The following is a 19,248-nucleotide window of genomic DNA, read 5'->3' as shown; positions in this document are numbered from 1 at the left end:
AGGTCTCAGTTAAAATCCTTCCAACTCCATGAAACATCTTATCCAGAATTTACCATAGTGCCTGACATTTGCTAGGTGATTACAAAATAATGATTGATTGATTGAAGGCTTCCTTAGATCACTCCAACTTGGAGTAATCACATCTGCATTAGAAGGACTATCAGTTACAATGATTAATTACATTCTACTTTTTATTATAATCACTTGTAAAATTTATTTACTATAACAGATTCTTTATAGGCATGAGCTACCTAGTTCCCAAGTCAGTTGTGTAACCCATTCCTACCAAGCCAAAAATTACTATTGTTTCCTCTTCCTAGCTTTAAACTCCAATTTACATCTATGCATTACACATGGCACTCACTTTTAACAATGCTAGTATTATGCAAGAAAGCCTTTACTATCTGGAATACTTGAAGAGTGAATTAGTTTGAATGGCCAAGTTTTTGGAGAATTAAAGGCTAACATTCCAAAACACCAACACATTTTATTTGAACCATTTTGAGTGGAAAAAAAAAAGTTTTAATGTATTTCTTTCTATCTTTCTTTTATTTCCTCTTCTTAAACATTGATACATCAAGGACCTAGGATTTTATTGTTCTTTCTGACAAGTTCAGCATTCTATCTATAGCAACATATTGCTCCTTTGAGCTTAGGCAGAGAGTCCAAGACACTAGGAATTCCAAGACAATAGTATTCAAATCTGATCTTGGACATATACTTGTGTGACTGTAGTCAAGATCCTTCACCTTACTGAACCTTGCTTGTTTCATCAGTAAAATGAGGTAGTAAAAATCAGTAGAAGGTATTATTAGGATTTAGTGAGAGTATAATTAGCATTAACATCCATTCCTTGGCAACTCTAGATCATCATCATGAATATCAATTATCATAGTGTGATAGTGCACACAGATGACCCCAGGGCCACTCTTAGAGTTCTGTGTTGCTATATTAGCCAGCCTTAAGTTGCTATTTCTTTTTAAAATATTTTTGGCTTGTTATGCTTCTATCACTTCCATTGGCAATAGAGTTTCTAATCCATTTGTTTCTTCTAATCTACTTTGGGTATAGAAAAGAAAAAAAAAAGCAATATGTGTATGAGGAAAGGTGCTTTAGTATCAACAAAAGATACTAAAAAGACTAAAAGACAGTTCTTTTCAGTCATGTCTGGCAAAGATACTAAAGTGGTTTTGCCATATACTTCTCCAGCTCATTTTTACAGATGAGGAAAATGAGGAAATCTTTTTAGAACTATGAATAAAAGATGAAATCTGCATAAGAACCTTCATTTTTTCCATATGTGATCCCTTTTCACCCAAGAAATTTTTATATAACCTTGGGTATATAGGTATACAAAATAGATTCATAAATCAAATATTTATTGATAATAAATCACAATTTTGCAAGCCCCATATTCAGTTATGAGATCCCACATAGGGTTATGAACCACAGTTTAAGAAACTGGGACACAGACCATGTTATTTTTTGTAATTCTTTGCTCTCCCTGCTACACTATTTGGGGTTAGAAGCTAAGATAACTGAATTTCACTGATACAAGGAACTCTGGTAAAGAACTTTCTTCAAGAAGTGCAGGATGGCATCTTTTTTGTAATGTAGAGTATTCTTTTGTTCTTGTACTAGAAACTGTCTATCTCTACTTCATCTAGCCTCCAAGAGCAATGGGCATTCACAGGCCTGATTACAATAGTGATCAATATAAATAGTAAATTATAAGCAAGTAACTTAATCTGCCCCATTTTTCTAATCTGAGATGTTTTACCCTTTCCTCAGCAAATTAGTGACCCTTTGCTCCCAGAGGTTCTCCATATTGATTCCATATAGCATGGACACAACATGGGCTTTATCCCTATTTCAGCTCAGAATTAAAGTGATCAACCACCCTCAGCCTCCCCAAGCAGTAGAGACTTCACCAGTAATGCCCCAAAAAACTTAGAGAGTAGAAAGACTTTTTGATCACAGATGTTTTTCAAAATCTAGAGCACATACCATCCTGATGCCATGTATACAGACAGGTCCATTAACTACCTTCTTTCCCTATGAATAAGTCCTGATATATTCATCTAATTCCATTTATACCTTCCCTCCAACCCAGAAACTCAGAATACATATTATGTGGTGTTACATATATATGTACTATTGTTTTTAGTTGGTATTTAATGATTTATCTTATTCTAACTACACTTATCTGACATCCTAGACAGCAATACTGTGCCTAAGATAGAATTTCAACTTCGACTTACTTAAGTTTCAGCCAAAGACAGACACTAGAATGCGCCCTTCTCATGATTCAAGTTATTATTGTAAAAGCAGCTTTTAATCTCCTACATCTTCACTTCTCTATGAGCCATAGTCTTTCTTAACATCTATCTCATTAGATCTCATAAGTCAAGTTCTAAATTTATAATAACTAATTTTCAATTCCAGAAACATATAGTATACAGATCTTAATTTTAGAAGGAACAAGATGTCAGCAAACTTGGAAAGTTAATCATTCTTTAAGAGCAAAAGAAAAATTCTAGAACTCTGACTATCCATATGGCATATTATTACTTATTAAAATATAACTTTTCATGTTAAATAGACTATCTGCAGTATATAGTTATAATTCATTGTTGTTCTCATAATCTTCCTCTAAAAATGATCTTGAATAATTTGTCTTCTTCAGAAAAAAAAATGCAATTTTAAAACAGATTTTGCCCATAAAAATGGAAACATTCATAAGCTTCTACAGATTTTTATGATTCATCATTCCAGACTATTAGTGATAGTGTAACTAGCCAGAAACATCAGTGAGAGAGACATGGGCAATAAGATAGAGGTTTAAAATTTCTAGAGTGGTTTCATAAGAAACTGTAAATGTCATAAGTGAAGTCTGGAAAGAATTAAGAAAACCATGACAGTTTGGATACCAACAAAAAATCAAAATTAAAATATTTCAAGAGAAGTTAACTTTTTCCCTTTTCCTAATGGAAATTGTAGGTAAGAATGTGTTTCCATAAAAAAAAAAAAAAATTGTTTAAAAAGTTTTCCTTTATTGCAATAGAAGGAAAATAATGCTAATAGAAACATCTGTGTAACATACCTGTTTCGTTGCTGCATCCCTGACTGAGTAGTAGAAGGGGATTGTGTTCGAGGTGCTGGGGAAGGTGCTGATGATAAAGATCCAGTTCGTATAGAAGCAACAGAAGAAGGTACCAAACTGGAAGATGGATTTCGCATGTAAGCACGGTTGGATGTAGATACAATTTGTGGAGGTGGACGACTGAAGTCTTGCACAGATGAAGAAGTATGAAACCCTGTAGACTGATTCATCCAAGGGGCATGTCTCCATGAATTTGATCTAGGATTATCTAGATTATCTAGAGATTCACCTCTGAAACATAAACAAGAGAAATCTACTATGTTCCAATATTCTCAGGTTTAAGATGAAGTGATAATTTCAAAAGTCATTATAAGCCATTAAAACTTTTTTATCTTAGCTTATATAATAATTAGTAAATAATAAGTAGTACTACACATTTAATTACTTAGTCCACATCCACAATTCAATTAAATCATTTTTTCAGTAATGTCTGACTCTTCATGACCCAATTTGGGGTTTTCTTAGCAGAAATACTAAATCATTTCTTCTCCAGATCATTTTACAGATAAGGAAACTAAAGCAAAAACATTTAAATGACTTGTCCAGGGTCACACAGTTAGTATATGAGACTGGATTTCACCTCAGTAAGGAGTCTTTCTATCCAAGTCTGGTACTTTTATCCACTGACCTACCTAGCTTTCCCACCTAGTCCACTAATACAACTAAAATTTACTTTGATTTTCATATCAAAAAGGTAATAATGTTTAATCAACTATTTTTAAGGAATCTTCATTTCAGTCATAATTGCTTTCCTAAGACTTAAGTACCAGAGTGCGCTATAAAAAGCATTAATATTTGGGGGTGGGGGGTCAGCTTAGATGGCACAATGGATCAAGAACTGGCCCTGAAGTCAGGAGGAGCTGAGTTCAAATCTGATCTCAGATACTTAATACTTCCTAGGTGTGTGACCCTGGGCAAGTCATTTAACCCCAATTGTCTAACCAAAAAAAAAAAAAAAAGAAAAAGAAAAAGAAAGATTAAAATTGGGGAACATAGAAGAAAACATCCTATAGTTCTTCAATAAAAAATCATGTATGTTTTTAAATATTTTTGTCAAAATGCTTCACTAAAATTCTCAACATTCAAAAATATCAAATACAAAATCAAAGAATAAAGAGCTTTATATAACAGGATAACCTCCTCATTTAGTATTAATTATCCTAATTTAATTTACAACAGCATGGCTCATATATAACTCTGATGCCTACCTCTAAACTGTAAAGAGATTGGTTTTTATTCACATTCTTCTATAAAGATCATTTCTAACCCTAGATTGTTAAAACAGTTATCAGAGACCTGAAATAAAATAGCTAGGACATTCAAACAGATTTAAATATATCCAATTAAGTTAAATGATTAATAACTAAAAGTAGATTAACATCCTGACATGCCTGCCTTCATTAATTTTTTTTTAACGTACAAAATACATAGTCATAGTAAGGAATCTAAAAGTGAAATTTACAAATTAACTATATTACTAACAAACAAATGGTGCACCAAATGCAATAGAATATAAATCAAAAGGTCATTTTAGGCCCTGTAGAAAAGCAGAATTCTGCAGTTGAATGTTACAAGTGTTCCCAGGCATCATGATTATCATGTGAAGAGGAAGAGAGGGAAAAAAAAGGAAAAGAAAAAGAAAAGGAGGAGGAAGAGAAGAATTTGTTATAGTGCTCTGAATTTTGCAAACTACTAATATTACCACATTTTCTCCTCATGGCAACTCCTTGGTGGTAGGTATTATTATTAATCCCACTTTCCATCATTTTTCAGTCATCTCTGACTTCATGACCTCATTTGAGGTTTTCTTGGCAAAGACATTAGAGTGGTTTGCCATTCCAGCTCATTTTACAGATAAGAAAATTGACATAAACAGGGTTAAGTGACTTTGGGCAAGTCACAGATAACTAAGTGAATGAACTCCTGTCCTCCTGACTCCAGGTTCAGTGCTCTATCCATTATCATATCCTAATGCTGATCATTGAATTGTTAAGATAGAACAAGAAACAAAAGCCAGTGACTCAGCTCCTAAACAGCCCAGAAGCCTGGGAACTCAACATTTCCTTGCTGAAAAGTAAAGCTGAAACATGAATATCAACACAGCTCTCACCTTCTCATGATGCCGGGCAAGCAGATGGGCTCTTTGGTGACACTAGAACTCCGCTGTCTAATCCAGCTGTTGTCATTATGGAGAGAGGTTTTCTTCCTCATTTCCTGAAGGATCTGTTGTCTCTCCATCTCAGCTTCTGATGTGGTCTGCTCTTTTCGAGAACTTTTCTGTGAATAGCCAACATTCCCAATCCGGTCCAAATATTTATTACTTCCTAGATTGGAAAGACATCAAGAACTTCAGAAATGAAAAAATAAATAAATAAAATGCAGTCAAGGATAAAGATAAAAAGCTCTAAGATTCAAGATGTCAACGTGATGTAATTTGGATGTTTTTAACATTAGTTCCAGAATATGATGCTAGAGAAAGGGGAATAAAATTCTTTTATTGCTGCAATGCCCAATTCAACAAAAAGTGGTACCGTGTAAGACATGCAAGAAAGGAAATGAACACAATTGCCAAAGGGACCTAATAAATCACACTGTTTTGATCATGGCCACCTTTAAGTATTATTGTACAAAATAGTCTTTGCAGGGATAATGGTTTCTGTGTCAGTCAACGATAACAAAAAGACCGGAAATCATTCACAAATATTGGCATTTAATAGTTTAAAAACTACATTCCTCAAAATAATTTCATGACCTTGGTAATTAAAGTACTAGTATCTGACTTTAAAGATAAAGAAATTGAGATTCTTTGGAGGTTGACTGACTTCGGAAATCACAAAGCTAATAAGTCAGAACATGAAGTTGGGAGTTTGGGATGAATTCTGTGCTCTTTCTATCATACTATTCTGTTTTTACGCAGATTACCAAATATCTAGGACACCCAGTGCACTGTCTTATGCCTTAATCTATAGTTCCAGCCCTCAAAGAATGTTTCAATCTGACTGAGACAAGGAAAAAACTAATTATTTCCAAATCAAGCCTACACTCACACTAAGGAAAGTCATCTCCTTAGATACAGCCTGATCAAGCTATAGGAATTAAAATTAATTCTGACACAGTAGTTTGTCCATCAGGTGAGAGCTTAGATTGTAGTATAAGAATCCAAATATTCATTGGTAAATGTTTATAAGTTCCCTTACTTCAGAGATGAACTCATCTGCATACAGTTTTGTTATTAGATATTAATTTAAATTAGTCACAATTAGTTACAATTACAAAATACAATCACCAATATTTCTCTTAAGCTGGAATTCATTAGGTTGAATTATTAATATTTGCAATAAGGGTGATGTAAACAATTTTAAGCCATATTCTCACTTTTACCAGGCTCAATAAAGTTTCATTAAGACTTTTTCTCCTTTCCAGATTCAATTATGATTTTATAGTTTTCTTCCAGTTTAGTTCTTAGTTGATCTTCTTCCAAACAATGTGAAGTATATCCAATAATTGCTCACAGAATCCTATTTTTATATTTGTGCAAAGCAATACATATAATATAAATTTTATCAGATGGAAAAAATTCTATTTCAAAATCACCTTATTGCTAGCAGAAATTGAATCCATTAAAAAACCCAGAAGCAATGTGGCAAAAGTAGAAGAAAAAAAGTTGACAAAATCAGATGCCTAGGGAAATAATCTACTTGTTCAGTGAAGCTGTTAACATTGTAAAATGGGGATAATATTTGTGATACTTACTTCCATGAGTTGCTATAAATTAATCTTTTTTGTATATATACATACCACAAAGTAATTTTATTTAAAAAAAAGTTTAACTTACCATTTCTACTTGTGGGCTGATCTAATTCAGTAGTAGACCTTGATTTATCCCTAAAATATAAAACCCAATATATTGAAATTGTAAAGCAGTTTTAATATAAATATGCATGTTTAATTGAATATAAATGCACCTTTAGGATTAAAAAGAAAGATTAATTTTATGTATTTCTTAAGTATAAAAAGAAGATATAACATTTTAACCATTCATCTTCTTCCAAATGACAGTTGCTGTTATGTTATCTTCTGAATCTTCTATGTTTGAGACTTTAACTAGTAGAAAGTAGTTCAACAAATTATTCACACAGGAAAACATCAACATGATAATGAATAAAACAAATTCACATAGGAACTTCATCTAGAGTTCTACAATGTTTAGCATGATATTTTTAGATTATTTTTGCATATGCCCTTTCTCCTTAAAATAGGAATGCCTGTTTCTATTATTCAAACACATGAGGTTGATATAAAGAAACTTTCATTAAGAATATTGCAAAGGGATTATCACAATATCTAATCAATATTTTTGAAATTAGTTACATTAGCTCCTTCATGCTAGAAAATTAAATACTATTTGATGTTCTGGTGCAGCAATATGGCAAATGGCATCCTAGAGTACCAAGGAATCAATGTAATTTTTTAAAGAAGTTAACTTTCCTAAAGGATGTAGCTTGTGAATCTAAAGCCAGACATGATTTATTCTTCCATTCCAACTACAAGGGGCAAAATAAAGCAACTTCAATTATTAAGACCAATGGAAAAAATCTGCTATTTATCACCTTTAAAGGATGAAAGTTCAATATATGCACCCTTATGAAAACTTGGAAAGAATGTCACTCAGTAGGCTTATACCTCCTGTACTTGAATAGACAAATCAGAAAACTCTGAATTTTCTTAGACATTAAAAAAATGAAAATGGCTACTTTACTTAATATCTGTGGCTTAAATAGTAAAAAAAAAAAAAAAAAAAAAAATCATTTTATTTATTTGTCCTAAAAATAATAATTTCATCACCAGAAACCTGACAAAACCTTATTAAGATCTCCATTGCATGATGTATTATCACTACCTGGAGATAAGACATTTTGTCAAGATTCCTAATACTGCCAAAGTTACTGTCTTGGCATACTAATTGGTTTTCCCCAAGATACTATGCTACATGAGACAAACTTCTATAAATAAATCAATTCCTTGAGAAAGGCAATGTTCTTTTTACCAACCTCAACATAATACCATATCACAAATAAAGATAGAAATATATGTACATACATGCATAAACATAGATGTCTATATACAAATATGTATATAAATGAATTGTATGTTAATATATTTATACACACATATATAAATGTATTTGTTGTTCAGGAGAGGAAAATTCCATAAAAAGAATCACCCATCAATATTTTCTTCATAGCTCTAAAATCAATGTACCCCTACATAATTCTCTTTTTTTCTTTATGGTCAGCTTTGTGTCATATGCAATCATGCAATGAATTTTCAGTATGACTGAAGTTTTTCCTACCAGTTCTCAATAAAGGAGAAGAAAACTTATTAAGGCAGAACCAGATTTGAAAATCACTGAAGATAACAGCTGCAAAGAGTTCATTGAAATATCAATCTGGCCTATAATAGTTTAACAGGATTAATTTAGAAAAAAAATAAAAATAAAATCTTATAAGTATTATTTTAAGTTAATTAAATGTTTCAGAGATTTTTAAGAAATCATTACCTACAAGTTTAGAATTTTTTCCTTTCAAATTTGATGTAAGCTTTCAAACCAAACTGTCCTGAAAAGATGCCATTGCTCCCTTCTCTGATGTCCATATAGGACCTCTATTTTTAGGTATACCCCACTTATTCCTCACACCATACTTCTTACTCAAAAAGTAAATCAGACTGCCAAACATTCCATTTATCTCACAAAACACAAAGGAAAAGGCCGAGTTAATTCTGCAAAGAGCTAAAACTGTGATTCCAAAAAGTCTGGGCTTGTCCTTGAGAGCTCAACTAAAACCAAATTATTACCCACTTGGCAGTGTTTTACAAACCTGTCACTAGGAAGTAGATTTGTTGATTCCTCTCGCTTTGATACTTCAAAAGGATCAACAGGCCTAAAAAATGGAAAAAAAACATTTTCTTAGATTTAGAAAATTAAGGTTAAGAGATTTCTTTTCCACTTTTGCAAGGTAATTAAATCTACAAAAGTATAATATTCCCAATATCTATTGAGAGGAAAAAGTGGTTTTTAATATAAAATATTTTAATCATAAAGATACCAAAGATATTTTTAAAAACTAAATTCTGAGCACCTACATGTTTCCAGGTTAGACAAGATCTAAACTGAGATATTAGCAAAAACTTCCAAGCAGCTTTTATGTCTTTTAGACTTCCTTTTCAAAACTCTGGAGGCAACAATTCAAACAGGATTCTTCCCCATATAAGAGAGTTAAGATGGTGATGCACCAATTTATAGTTTGATCAACATAACCCACAAGTCAGAAGTGAAATCCTGATTTTCCTGCTCACTACCCTACATGACCTACAGAAAAGTCTTTTCACTTTTCTGTACCAGTTTCCTCACCAGTAATATAACCTAGTTGGTTTGAATGATTTCCAAGAAACCTAAATTTCACGTACTCTCTCATTATTTATTTATTTTTTTTTGCAAGGAGCCGTAGGGGAGACAAATCCTGTAAAAGGCCTAGAGCTAATCAGGGAGAAATTCTGGAAATTTAAGCCATTAATGCTATCCTAGAACTTAACATAAAATATTATAATGATAATAACTAACATTAACATAGCATTTTAAGGCTTGCAAAGCACTTTACAAACATTATCTCATTTGATTCTCATAACAAACTTAAAAAGGGAATTGTTATTATTACAATTTTGCAAATTAAGAAACTGAAGCAGGCAGAGGCTAAATGACTTGCCCACAATTATATAGTCAGTAAATGTCTGGAATAGGATTTGAAATTAGGACTTCCTTACTCAAGATTCAACACTCAAGCCACTGAGTCACTTAATTATATCAATTCAAAATATTTAAATAACATGAGTCAAAAACACAAATATTTATGCTCCAAAATAAATTCTGTCTTTTATTTCAACAAATGACTCTGGTCACTAGACTGAGTACAGATAAAAGGTACAGAACATATCATGATGGCAGTGGAAATGAGGAGAAGATAGGATATGGGATAACAGATTTGGAGGATAGAAGCAGTAAAAATTGAAGACTGCTTAAATTTACTGTTTAAAAAGGAGAAAGGACAATCAAAATTAAGAAGGGAAGGTTTTAACAAAAATAGGGAAATTAGAAATTAGAAAATATTTGATTAGGGGAGGAGTGAAGAAGATAATGATGATTTCCTCTTGTCTCTCCAATAAAATTTAAATTTCTCTGTTCTTTAGAGGTCCTCTTAAACTTAGCTGCAAATTATCTTTCCAGCCTCATTAGACATTAACTGACCCAAATCACACTCTGAGATCCTTTGTTCCTCATACATGACATTCCCTTTCCTGTTTGATGTGTTAGCAATGACTGTCCCACATGCCTGCAATGTACTCACTCCTTCATTATTTTATGACATTCCCTTTCCTGTTTGATGTGTTAGCAATGACTGTCCCACATGCCTGCAATGTACTCACTCCTTCATTATTTCAATCTCAGAGAGTCTCTCTTTTAAGAGAAAGCTAAAGTGCCATCTTCTGCATCAAACTCTTCCTGAATGCTCTAAGTACTGGTTGGTTGGTTGGATGGTTGGTTGTTATCCTTCATTCTCAAAGAGGACTAAAAGACATCACTATGTTAGAGTAGAGTTACAGCATGTCTGACTGTGGCTGATCAGAGCAACATGAGCTTAGAATGCTCTGCTGTAAATTGGACACAAATAGTCTCTATTAACATTTATTTGGGATGGACTGTAACTTTGTACATCTCATGTTAAGTGCTAATGGCTGCCAGATCACCTTATGTTTAACAAATACAAATGCATTGTGTATTTTTTCAATTTATATTTCTGTTGAACATATATTTTTATATGTCAGTTGTTTTCTACTTCACTAGAATGAAAGACCATTGGAAATAGATAATGTTTCATTTATGATTCCTGTATCCCTTGTAGCACAGTGTCTGATACAAAGTAGATGCTCAATACTTGGTAATTAAGTTGATACCATATTGTGTGTCTTCTGATGAATGGGAGAGTGGCTGGAGAGAAGGAAAGAACTGGAGTTCAATTTTATTAATGACTGTTAAATATACATATTATATTATATATAATATATCAATATACATAAATATATAATATAAAAACAAAAAGAAAAAGTTGATACAAAGCCTTTGGCTTTGGAAATGTTGCATTTAAGATAAAAATGGGATATTTGAATTTTCATATCTATAACAAAATAGAGATCTTGAGCTCAGAAGTTCAGACTAGGGATTCCTACTTGTGAAAAAGTTGGGTTATAGAGGTGACAGTTGAAGCTGTGGATGAGTTTAGCATGGAAGAAAGTGCAGACAGAGAAGAGATATAAGGATAAATCCTTGTCCAAAAACATAAATAAATGAGATGGTATCCTCTTTCTTGATAGAATTCTGGGGCAGCTGTGTGTTTGAGTCAAAACAAGTCATTTTCAAATTATGTGTTACAGACTATAAACAGACCTATAATTGCAACCATAAGCTAACAATAGATATGTCTGTTTCAGACAAGTTAGAAAAAAATACAAGAGCACTTTGGTTATGGCACCAACCTTTTATACTGATATATCTGCACGGATGTTTCTTTTTCTTTCTCAGCCCGCTGCCTCTGTTCTTCTATCTCTGCCCGCCGCCTCTGTTCTTCTATCTCTGCCCGCCGCCTCTGTTCCTCTATCTCTGCCCGCCGCCTCTGTTCCTCTATCTCTGCCCGCCGCCTCTGTTCCTCTATCTCTGCCCGTCGCTTCTGTTCCTCTATCTCTGCCCGTTGCTTCTGTTGCACTTCTTCCAGTTCCTTTATTTTCCTCTCTTTCTCAAGGAGAAGTTGCTCTTCTAATTTCCTTTTTTGTTCTTCATGATGGAGTCCTTCTTCCTCCTCTGCTTTGTTTTTTTCCCTTTCTGAAGGATAAATTTCTTCTCTCCAATTTCTTTCCCAGTTGGCAAGTGTAGGCTCACGCGAGGTGAGAGAAACACTATTTGAATTTAATACCATCTGTTCCTAAATAAAAGAGGGGAAAATAGCACAAAGAGAGACATATATGTGTATGTGTGTCAATATACACAGGAGATATACATTTGTAGGCATTTATTTTAGATGGTGTTCATCCTATCCCTTAGCTGGTAATTACATTTTAAAAATATATCAAAAGAAAAACATTGACACATGAAAACACATGGATTCTTCAGCTCTAATAAAGAAAAAAAATGGATAATTTCAGATTCTTTTAAAGTAATTTTAAAAAATGTAAACCTTTCTCCTACAAATATTGGTTGAATATCAAAGTCTGTCTTTGAAAGGAACTAAATAAGCAAACCTTTTTGATATACTGGTTAAATACAGTATTTTTCTTCCTAAATTCAATTTCATCAGTGAAACAAAGGGACTGAATAGGGGAAAGTGTGTGCCAATACTACCTCATCTAAGTACTTTGAGTTCTCCTTCTCAGCCTCTTGTTGAGCCCTCTGCCACTCTTCCCTCAGTTTTTCCTGTTCACGTTGATACTTTTCCTATTAAGAAAAGCAGAATGTTAATCATCAAAGGAAGATATTTTTATTTCTAAATTAGTGGCTTTTCAAGTTAGCAGTGGTTACTAACAACTCTAAACTTTTATCAATAATGTTTCATTTGATAAAGAGTTCTTCCTTTTTAAATTTAACCTATCACACACAAATCCAAAGATATCAAATTTCCTGAGTTCCATTAAAATAGACAATGAGATCCTATACTTTTTTTTTTAACCATTCATTAAAAATTATATACTTAAAAATTACAGAACTTTGTCAGGCAGGAAATGCAATAAAGAAAATTAGCATTTCATGGATATTGAAAGATCAAGAAAAAATTAAGTATGGTATTGTTTTGTTTTGTTTTGTTTTTTGAAAGTATATTATGAGGCAGGGAAGTGGCACAATGGAGAGAATACCAGCCCTGAAGTCAGAAGGACCTGAGTTCAAATTTGATCAGACACTTAACACTTCCTGGCTGTGTGGCCCTGGGCAAGTCATTTAATTCCAATTGCCTCAGGAAAAAAAAAAAAAAAAAAAAAGGAAAGAAAGAAAAAGAAAAAGAAAAGAAAGTATATGACCTGGGACAGCTAGATAGTACAGTGGATAAAATAAGAATACTGGCTCTAGACTCAGGAGAATCTGAGTTCAAATCCTCAGATATTTATTACATAATAGCTGTGTGAATCTGGGCAAGTCACTTAATCTCAACTTCTTTTTAAATAATCCCTTTTTAGCAGTGCTTTTGAATACATTGTAGGATTGAGTAAGCAAGACAATAAACAAAATTTAGGCTCTGATCATTTATATAATTCAACTTTACCTGCAACAAACGATCCTGTTCTTTTTGCCATTTTTCCTGTCGTTTCCTCTCTTCCTCTTGATCCCAAGCCCAGCGACTGGGAGCACTGATGGTTGGAACTGGAAGCTAACATTTTATAAAGAGTCAGTAGGAAAAGGGGGAAAGGAGATATATAACTTATTAAATTAATGTGGATAGGTGAAATGCTAAATTGAGCAATGAAAAATGCAAGATTATCATTTATAGGCTTATCTCACTTTTCTTTAATCTACACTAAATGTTTTGTGAAGTTTTTAATTTGTAGTTTTTTAAAACCACTAATGTCTTAATTCACAAAAATAGTTGGCTAATACTTCATGCAACTTATACCAAAGAATAATAAGTATTTTTGCAGAGAAATTAGCAATCCCACCCACCAGGCTCATTTTATCTATTCCAGTTCAACAAATAAATGCTACTTACATCAGGTGCCATAGAATCAGAACTTCCTGTATTATAATGGGGAAAAAAAGAACATTAAATTAGAAATTTACTACATGGATATTCTCCCTTCCCTAAAAATGATACTGCTGTGTACCTTTAGCATCAATATTCTATCTTTTAAGTGAAGTGGATTTTTTTTAAACCTATTCACTCCTGACTTCTATCAAGAACTAGCCATGTTTCACAATATTAGTGGGGAAAAAAAAAGGTAAAAGTGGTCCTAATCCCTAGGAATAATAGTTTAGTTGAACTTGTTGGTATATCCCTAAACTTACAAGGAAACTTTCCAATGTTCTCCTTTTCATAGACAGGGCTTGCCATAATACTGGAAGATGTTTTTATAGCACCTAAAGAGTTTGAGGGTCAGCTAGAACCAACCAACATAAAGTTCTCTAATACATAGTATACTGCAATACAAGTAGTGTCTTAAGTGTTTATATTGATTTAAATTTCATTTTATAATCAAAACCTAACCACTATAAATATACTCACTATTCCCCTTACAGTGAAATTCAAAATTAAAAATCTTTATTTTGTTCTTTAAACTATCTATCTATCTCTTTCTCTCTCTCTCTGATAAAAATTTTTAAAAAGCATACCACACTGTATTTCTTATTTTTTTCTAAAACATAGGGAATTAGTAAATGATTTAATAGATATTTATAACTTTTCACATTAAAACAAAACTGTTTCAAAACCTTTTTTTTTAAATCATCTCCTCTGAAAAATGTCCATTAGAGAAAAGTCTGCTAAAACTAGAATGGGGGAAGAGTTAATTGCTTTATCTTAGCAAGTTGGGGTAAGGAGTACAATATTCCAAGTTATTTGGCTTTAGAACATTGTATTTTAGCAAAAGAATCAAACACTAAGATGAGAGCAGAAATACAATTTACCCATATTCAATGATAAAATTTGATTGGATTATTTGATTTACAAGTCAACAAGGAGCTTAGAATGCACTAGAGAAGAAATGGGTGATCAATTTCATACTTAATATGTTCAAACCAAAAAAATAAAATAAAATAAGAGTTGTCATCAAGCTAGTTTGTAAATATTTCATTAATCTTAAAAGTAAGAAGCAGTAACATTAGAAATCAGCAACACATCCTAATTTGAATGTGCTACCACATTCTAGATGTTGGCTCTTATTTTTAAGTTCTCGTGACAACACAAAGATGAGACATGACAGTTATTAAGGTAAAGTATTAGACAAATATGAAAATGTGAAAAAAATATAGCATGCAGAGAGCACAACAAAAGGCATTGGCTCCATAGGACTATACCAACATAGAATATTTTTCAGAAATTTAGACTCCAATGCTTCCTGCTTCCATAATTGAGCTATTTTAAGTCACTTCCCAAATTAACTTGGCAGCACACAAGCACCAATTTTTTCCAGGACTCTCTTTTTTTTGGGGGGGAGAGGGGGAGGAGGAATCCCCTCTAAACAAAATCTGATCTTTACTGTTAAAAAAGCTAGCTTCAAAACAAAAATGCAACTATTTCAAAAACACTTTAAAATTTAGCATTAAGTATATGTTGGTATAATCTAGTAGTATCCATTATATAGGAAACAGTCAGGCTTGAACAAAGTTCCTCATTTCTTACTGTTACTCAGTGGAAAGAAGTGTTGTGTTTTTGTTTTTTATTTCAACAGCATTTCAGTTTAGGAGGGGGAAAAAAGTTTTACAGGTATAAAAAGGACACACAAAGACCCATTACCACAAAGGTAGACCCATGAACTGTAAGAAAAACCTGATGACCCTGGGGAAAGAATGGAAATGGATTATGTTGCTTGGTCATAACAACAATAAATGATGTTGAAGAGGCTTAGTACCCAGCACCACAGACCAGTCAAGAAGAAAATATAGTGGGAACAATTTCATGAAAGTACATGAATTGTGAGCTGTGCAATTTACCTTGTTCAAAAAATTGTGATCGCCTTTTTAAGTTTTTCAAAGAAATAGGTTCAGATGCTAGTTGAAAAATGAAAAAAAAAATAAATCAATATCATATTTTACTCATTTTCATCTATAACCCAAGGAAAACAAATAACATTATATAAAATTTGACATCTGGAAGCGACCACTAACATCATCTTGCACACAATAAGCACTTAAAAATGCTTGTTGAATGTCCCATTCCTTAGGGAACATGAATTGTCCCTAACACCCATCACAGACAAGTAGCCTCTGCCTTCAGTGATGAGGAGCTTCCTGCTTCATGAGGTAGTCATGAAGCTTAACTTAAAAAAAAAAAAAAAAAAAAAACTGAAGGCAATGGAGGATATGGAATGCTTTAATGCACATACACAGATCTTTTTAGTAGGTTACTTAGCATTCAAATTAGTAAATGTAGTAAACTATTCAGTAATACATTTTAGCAGAGGGATATAACACTATGGCAATCAAAGTATCCAATACCCAACTTAAAGGCTCTCATTTCCCATCCAGATTGAGTGTATTCTGTAGGGAACTTTCTTTTTTAAAATCCACTATGCATTAATTGTAAGCTCCTCTCTATTTACAAGAGCTACTGTTAATAACAGAACTGTTTTCATCTTACTTTATCTACAATAGCAAACTACTAATAAAGGAGAGGAAAGCTACCACATAAGAATATAAGAAATGACTACTAAATTGTAGGGGAGGAGAGTTTAGAATATGAAAATAGGTTTAAAAAATTAATTCTTTCAAAAATATATCAGTGTTTCTAGAAAATCTAGTTCCAGTTTCAGGATCTTAGAGATAAGATGAAAAAGACTAATCAGATGACAGAACAAGAAGAATAACTTTTATTCTAGTATCTCCCATCAATTTTTCACATGGTCTTTACCTAAAAATCATCCCACCTGGATTAATCAGAAAAAATGTAATGAATATTGTCAATTGCTACTAATTTACTAGTCAAAAGTTTTGGTCCTTTCTTTTTATATACGAATCTTGAAGTAAAATCCAGAAGTATTAGGCCTAAACCTAACAGAATCATAAACACAAGGAAAGTGATTTTTATAAAAAGCTTCTCAATATGAAATGTATCCTAGAAAATATCAAATCAAAAAAAAATTAACATCTATTCAGAGCATAATTTTTTTAAAGGCTATGTAAAAGAGAAGGGAGAGATGTGGTTAATTTGTAAATTCATACAAAATTTCCATACCTGAGCATTTCATGTTCAAAGGTACCAAACCTAAGAATGTATTAAGGCAGACTAATACCAATATAGTTCCAAGGTTAGTAGCATATAATACACCTCTCAATAATAATAGCTAGCATTTACATGGTACTTTCACATTTTTGAAACAAACTTTTGTGCCTTTCCTCTGAGACTGCCTTGTTTGTACATAGTTGGTTGCATATTATCTCCCCATTTGGCATATGAGCTCCTAGATAACAGGGACTATGGGGGAGAAGTTATTTTTGTTTTCTAGGTATCATGTCTGTATGTGTTTGCTTATTTGTGTATTTTTTAATGCCTTTACATCCCCTAAAACAATGCCCAATAGACATCAGGCACTTGATAAATGTCAATTGACTAGTCTGATTGACTTTATATATGTTATGTCATTTGTTGTCCAAAACTACCCTGGAAAGCAGATATTATTATTATTTCCACTTTACAAATGAGAACACTGATGCTGAGTTAGGTGACTTAAGTAAAGCCACACTGCTAGTAAATATCTGAGGCAAGATAGGAACGCAAGAAAAAATTCTATCTGCAATGCAATGAAGCTGCCCCCAAAATGAAGGTCCTCTCATTTGTTTCTTCACATGAAGTTGCTTCCACTGACAGTAATTGACAAAGAGAAACTAACATCCCTAAATAGTCTCTGATACAGAAATAGTGGCAAGAATTGGCAAAATGACATAAGCTATTCCCTTTTATATTCTACTACAAAATTGTTGTTCATTCCTTCCATTAATGGATGACACTTTGTGATACCCATTTTAGGTTTCTTGGCAAAGATACTGGAATGGTTTGCTATTTCCTTCTTCAAGGTCTTGCCCAGCTAGTAAAGAAAGGTCTGAGGCCTGATGTAAATTCACAAAATTGAATCTTTTTGACTACATAGCCAGAACTCTATACTGTGCCATCTAGCTGCTCACCCACTAAAAAAATTATCTATGTAAGAGAAAGAGAAAAACAGAGGGAGAGATGTAGATGGACAGACAGATTATAGGGGGAGTGGGGGAAGGAGAGGGAGAAGAAGAGAGAAAGGAGAAGGGGGAGAAGAGAGAGGGAGAGAAGGGAGGAGAGGGAAGGGAAGAGGGAGATGGAAGGGAAAAGGAAGAGAAAAGGAAGTGGGATAGGAGAAGGGGAAGAGGAGGAAGGGAAGGGGAGAGAGGGAGGAGAGGTAGAGGAAAGGGAGAGGAAGAAGAAGGGAAGAGGAGGAGGAAGGAGTAGGAAAGGAGGAAGAAGAGAGGAAGAGGGGAAGGGGAAAAGGAGAGGAGAGGGAGGGGAAGAGGAAGACTGGGAGGGGAAGAAGAAGAAGAAGGAGAGGAGGAGGGGGACAGAAACAGGGACAGAGACAGGGACAGGGAGAGAGAGCTCTTTCAAAATCTGGAGTGAGTATTTTATCTCAGCTAGAGAAGATTCCTTAGTCTTCCTTTTCCATTCTATCAGAAAAAGTTGCAATTAGCACACAGAGATCCAGACCTTGCTGCCAATGATCCAAGCACTATTCTAGAGCTATTCAGCACTTAGTGGAATTAAGCTCCAGTCCACCTGGTTGCAATTGGATCTGGGTGTTCCTAAGTCTTTTAGTTTCAACTTGCAGCAGGTCAGTTTTTATTTCACTCAAAGTTATTAATTTTTACAACAGCAGAATCTGAGTACTACACCTGTTCCCTTCCACATAGATGTGTGATACCATGAGCATTTACCTTTGGGTTCAGTAGAGCTATTTTCATCACTTATGCCATTTATTCCTTTTGTTTCCATATTCTGTAAAAGGGAGAGAAGTTGGTTCATGTTATTTTCTCTAAATGGGTTTTAAAAATACATGAACCAAATTAACATTGTGACTCCTATTAAGTGAAAACATTTTCAAAAGAGGTAAGTTTGAAGGGCTATTAATGAATCTTAACTATACTTCAGTATTCTATAACTTTTGCTTAAGGATTAATGATTAGTTACAAGAATTGATGGTTTTAAGGTAAACCAGTCATAATTCTCCAGGAAACATTATAATCATAATGCCATCCCAATTCAATGGTTTGCATTAGAAATGAAGGTAAAAAAATGTCCCAGAAAGATTATAAT

The 19,248-nt window shown here is 33.2% G+C and overlaps 1 protein-coding gene across 5 annotated transcripts in view; it reads right to left on the bottom strand.

Moving 5' to 3' along the window:
* LMO7 (LIM domain 7) overlaps positions 1-19,248 on the bottom strand; it is a 62,324-nt gene that overhangs the window by 7,302 nt on the left and 35,774 nt on the right. For 4 of the 5 annotated variants that reach the window (XM_051983937.1, XM_051983939.1, XM_051983940.1 and 1 more), the window contains 11 exons: positions 18,870-18,930; positions 15,906-15,962; positions 15,709-15,750; positions 13,966-13,991; positions 13,525-13,629; positions 12,612-12,704; positions 11,753-12,195; positions 9,043-9,105; positions 6,999-7,048; positions 5,274-5,487; positions 3,104-3,394 (listed from right to left, as the gene is read on the bottom strand). In XM_051983937.1, coding sequence (XP_051839897.1) covers positions 3,104-3,394; positions 5,274-5,487; positions 6,999-7,048; positions 9,043-9,105; positions 11,753-12,195; positions 12,612-12,704; positions 13,525-13,629; positions 13,966-13,991; positions 15,709-15,750; positions 15,906-15,962; positions 18,870-18,930 — 1,445 coding nt within the window. The remainder of the gene's footprint in view (positions 1-3,103; positions 3,395-5,273; positions 5,488-6,998; positions 7,049-9,042; positions 9,106-11,752; positions 12,196-12,611; positions 12,705-13,524; positions 13,630-13,965; positions 13,992-15,708; positions 15,751-15,905; positions 15,963-18,869; positions 18,931-19,248) is intronic. The other variant, XM_051983935.1, reaches the window with a different exon arrangement.

This window comes from Antechinus flavipes, chromosome 3, assembly GCF_016432865.1.
Source record: "Antechinus flavipes isolate AdamAnt ecotype Samford, QLD, Australia chromosome 3, AdamAnt_v2, whole genome shotgun sequence".
Taxonomy (NCBI): domain Eukaryota; kingdom Metazoa; phylum Chordata; class Mammalia; order Dasyuromorphia; family Dasyuridae; genus Antechinus; species Antechinus flavipes.
The sequence above is the reverse complement of the archived record's forward strand: the minus strand, read 5'-3'. Positions and strand labels throughout refer to the sequence as shown.